Source organism: Arachis ipaensis, chromosome B08, assembly GCF_000816755.2.
Source record: "Arachis ipaensis cultivar K30076 chromosome B08, Araip1.1, whole genome shotgun sequence".
Classification (NCBI taxonomy): domain Eukaryota; kingdom Viridiplantae; phylum Streptophyta; class Magnoliopsida; order Fabales; family Fabaceae; genus Arachis; species Arachis ipaensis.
Genome location: NC_029792.2, coordinates 120,123,611 through 120,128,485, shown reverse-complemented (window position 1 = coordinate 120,128,485; position 4,875 = coordinate 120,123,611). Strand labels below are relative to the sequence as shown.

The following is a 4,875-nucleotide window of genomic DNA, read 5'->3' as shown; positions in this document are numbered from 1 at the left end:
ACATGAATAAGTTCCACTCTTAATGTGTTAAGCTTTTTCTCTTTGTGTCTCCTTCTAACCTGCAATTTCTTATGAGGATTGCAGGATAGCTTTTTTGCGAGCTTTGCTCTCGGGTGGCTGATCACCAATGGTGCTGGGCTTGCATCATACCCAATTGACACAGTGAGGAGAAGAATGATGATGACCTCTGGTACAGCTGTGAAGTACAAGAGCTCCATGGATGCATTTACACAAATCCTCCAGAATGAGGGTGCCAAGTCCTTGTTCAAGGGTGCTGGTGCTAACATCCTTCGCGCCATCGCCGGCGCCGGTGTGCTTGCTGGCTATGACAAGTTGCAGGTTATTATGTTTGGCAAGAAGTATGGATCTGGCGGTGCTTAGATTTTTCAGCACTTCGATTCATATCTTAGCTATATAGATGGATTGCAGAAGAAAAACTATTCAACCTTTAGATTTGACTCATTATCATTGCTGCGGCAAATTTTGTTGATTTAATTTTGGGTCGGAATATGATATTTTTAAGTATAAATTATTTGAGTGACATATAGAGTAAATGTCACTATGAATTTTCAGTTTTGTATTATTTGAATTTTTTGAGAGATTTTCACTATTCCATACATTTTGTTATAGAGTTCCTCTCATCTATAGAATAAAATTGAATATGCCCATTTTTAATAGAGTATGTTTTTGTGATGATAGTTGTAAATTTCATGTTAGCGGAAATTGATAGAGTTGAATTCCTATTCATACACGCAAAACTTTTTTAACTTCTCATCTTTTGGCTTTGAACAAAAATGGTGGTCAAGGCATTTTTACATATTCAATTCTTAATTGAGACGCATTTATTTCAAATGAAATTAATTTTACGTAATTTTTAGAATTAAATACTCTTTTCATCATCTCTAAAATTACCAGGTGAAAATCAAAATAATTTTATTTTTTTAAATATCCTTAAAGTTAAAAATACTTTTAAAATCATCTTTGTTGAGTTTTGGACAAAATTGTCCTAATATTTGTTACTTAATTATGGAATTTTAAAAAGAATAATTAAATAAAAAGATTATATAAGTGTGGATGAAAATATAAAATAGATTAGAGTAAATACTCAATTTGACCCCTAACAATTTTTTCAAAGGATAATGAGGTGATGTGTCCGTTAAGTACCAGCTTAAATTGGCATATTAATAAATCACCCAACTCGGCCTCTGACAATTTTTAACAATATAAATTCGCTTTTTATTTGCGCAGAACCCTAACTGTGCTTCTTCCTCCTTCCTCCTTGTGTAGAACCCTAACTGTGCTACCACTATGAGCTATAGAGATCATTTTTTAGAACCTAGAAGTCACACTCTGTAGGGTTATAATGTTGGCAAAGAGAGTAGGAGTTGCATCTTTTCTTCTGGAAGTGTTGGGCAGCCAAGAAAGAAGAAATTCATGTCTCCAAAATGTCATTGTGGTATCTATTCGATTTTCTTCTAATCTTGCACAAAACTTGTTGAGTTAAGAAATTAACTAAATTAATTTAATGATGACAAACATTATTTTAGGGGTTAATCACGGAATTAGTTTTAATTGTGCTTGATTAAGTGTTGCAGGCCAAATCAAAAGAAACAGCAGCCCAAATGCAAGAAAACCAAAACACTGCTGGTGGGATGTCTAATAAACAAGGCCCAAATGAATATAACAAAGAAGTCACATGAGCTGAGAGATAAGTAAAACAAATCCAAGCCCAAAATGCATCATCTAAGTGGAAGCCTTCCAAAGCCATCACTCACATATGTGCTTCAGTCAAAACCAGAGAGAGAGAAAGAGATTCTTCTTCCTCATTTCATCAAAAAAGAAGGAAAGAGAAGGGTTAAGCAAGAAGCAAATGTCTAATCGCCAAATCAAACCGTGTTAAGCTAAGTCAAAAGATAAAGGTGGTTTATTTCCATTTGCATGCAATTTATTTTCTTCACTCCATCTCCAACTCTCTGCGACACTATTTTTGTATAAATGGCAAAAGGTAACTCTGATCTATGCTGCTGTAAATCAATGGTTCACAAAGTTACTTGGAGCCAAAGCACATTTTTAAAGGTATGGATTTGGGGCTCATCACTGAACATCCATTCTTGCTGCTCAGTTGACTTCGGTCAAGTAAGAGATTCAAATTTGAAATTCCTAATTTGGGGTTAATAAAAAAAATGAAATGTCACCTCTAAGAAGCACAAAGCTCAAAAAATTGACTTGAAAGAAAGCAACTCAGCAACATTAAAAAAGTTACAAAAAGAAAAATTTTGTTTCCAAGAAAGACGAAGGAGAGAGAACCAGGATTGAAGTTATTGTTCTGAGAAGTCTTCTTTGAGAGAGTTCATCAACTTGGACAGTGGTTTCTATCAAAGGAGCATTCCGCCAGAATGAGGGACTAAATCAAAGTCGTGCAAATCAGGTTCATCACATAGCAAAAGAGGCTGTTGAAACAATCAATCTCCTTCATGTTTTACATATTGAAAATTTTATTTTCAAGGTATATCTTTCTGTAATTTCTTGAGAGGCAAAAGGCAAATAGAGAGAGCTCAAGTAAAAGCCAATGAGTGTTATAAGGCTGAGTGATACACTTGAGTGAAAAGTCTAGAGTGATTTCAGATTTCTTTAGGTTGTTTATGGTGTCTTGTTTCTTGTACCTGTGAGGTACACTTTTCTTAGTTAGGTAAGCACTAAGAGTAAAGAGTTAGGTATTAGCATAGCTAAGTCAAGTTAGGTTAGAACTTGAGAGTGAAAGGATTGTGTCAATCCTGTGAAATTGGTGTATATAATACTTTAACTATAGTGAAAATTTCACCACTGTTGTGATGGAGACTGGATGTAAGTTGCATTGCACAAGGCAACTGAACCAGGATACACGATGGTGTCAGATTCTCTCTTCCCTTCTCTGTTCCATTTTTTGATATTCATGAGACAAAATGAAATTCTCTCATAAACTTTCGCTGCTGTGATTAAACAGAATCTAAGTGAAAGTTTATAAGTCAAGCCTTATTTCATTCAACTAAAAGAAGGTCATAGATTCAACCCCCTTCCTAAGCCTTCTACAACCTTCAATTGGTATCAGAGCCAAGTTCTCAAGAATCAAGCTTCACCGCTTGGAGCAAAGGTCCAATGGCAAACAACTTGGGCACAACCACATTTTCTTATACTCTAACTGAAGGCCTGTCAAACAATAGGCCTCCCTTCTTTAACGGAAAGAACTATGCCTACTGGAAAGAGAGGATGAGGATCTTCATCCAATCCATTGACTACAATATATGGAAAATTGTTGTAAGTGGTCCCAAGATTCCAACAAAAATAAGTGCTGATGAAGTGGTGACTCCAAAAGAAGAAACTGAATGGAATGAAGACGACAAGAAGAAAGTTGAGCTGAATGCTAAAGCCATCAATCTTCTTCACTGTGTTATCAGCTTTGAAAAGTACCGAAAAGTGTCTAGATGCAAGGTAGCCAAAGAAATCTAGGAGAAACTCCAGGTTACACACGAAGGCACTAAACAAGTCAAAGAAACGAGGATTAATATGCTGCAAAAAGAATATGAGATGTTCAACATGAAGGATGGAGAAAGTATTGATGAAGTGTTTGAGAGATTCTCAACCATAATCACCAACCTCGATGCTATGGGAACAACCTACTCAGAACAAACCCTAGTGAGAAAACTACGTAAAAGCCTCACAAAGGAATGGGAAACAACAGCCACCGTCCTAGCCGAGAGTAACAACATATGTCCCATAACCTATGATGAGTTGAGAGGAAAACTCATTGCCTATGAAACCACATACACAAACCCGGACTCAAAGAAAAAGGGAATAGCCCTTAAGTCAAAAATAGAATCAAAAGAGAGTGAGTCTAGTGATGGTTTTTCAGATGATGAACTTGTGTTTTTTGCTAGGAGACTTAGAAGGATAATGAGGAACAAAGGCAAGTACAATGGTTCAAACTCAAAGGAATACAAGAAGGACTTGAGCAAGGTGATTTGTCATCATTGCAAGGAGGCTGGACATTTTAAGTTCAACTGTCCGAAGCTCAAGAAGGAAGAAAAAGGAAAGAAATAAAAAAAAAGAGTGCTCATGGTATCTTGGGAAGATCTTGAGAATGATTCAGATGAGGAAGAAGACTCCGAATGCGAAGCACAAATCTGCTTCATGGCTGGTGATGATCAACTTGATGAGGTAAATTACTATGACTTGTCTATAGATGATTTATATGTTATAATTGATGATCTCACACAAAATTCTTCAAAACTGCTGGAGAAATACACTAAATGTAAATCTGAAGAAGAAATGTTGAAAGCTGAAAATGATTTTTTTTAGAGAAAAGGTGAAGAAAACTGAATGTACTTTGGATATTATTGAAGAAAACAGATTTCTAAAATCTGAACTTGAAAAACTAAAAGGAAAGCACATTGTGGATCCTTCTCAAGAGCTTATTTCTAAAAATGAAAGATTAAATGAAATGATTAAAAGGCTAAATGGTGATTTAGCAAAATTTACTCAAAGTTCTAGCAACTTGGACAAATTACTTGCAAGTCAAAGACCATTGTTTGAAAAATCTGGTTTAGGATATGTGACAAATGATGATGCTATTTTTGATAGGTCTCCTACAATATTTCTGGCCTCTTCATTGAAAACTAAATCCAACATGGAAAAATCTGCTTTGGGACATGTTCCCATATATGAAGAAAAATCTGGAAGTTTCTTTTCAAATGAAAATGCTTTGTCTTCTAGAACCGAAATTGTTTCTAACAAGTCGGGTCTAAGCTATGTTCCAACCAATGAGGTTACATTAAAAAAATCAACATTTAACAATAGAACCTCATCTTCAAAAAGCCAAAACACATTAAAAATTTTGGG

General features: G+C 35.3%; 1 protein-coding gene across 1 annotated transcript in view; it reads left to right on the top strand.

The window, feature by feature from the left end:
* LOC107611514 (ADP,ATP carrier protein 1, mitochondrial-like) overlaps positions 1 to 595 on the top strand; it is a 3,967-nt gene extending 3,372 nt beyond the window's left edge. The window contains exon 3 of the mRNA XM_016313429.2: positions 85 to 595. Within this exon, the coding sequence (XP_016168915.1) occupies positions 85 to 381 (297 nt within the window). The 3' untranslated portion in view covers positions 382 to 595. The remainder of the gene's footprint in view (positions 1 to 84) is intronic.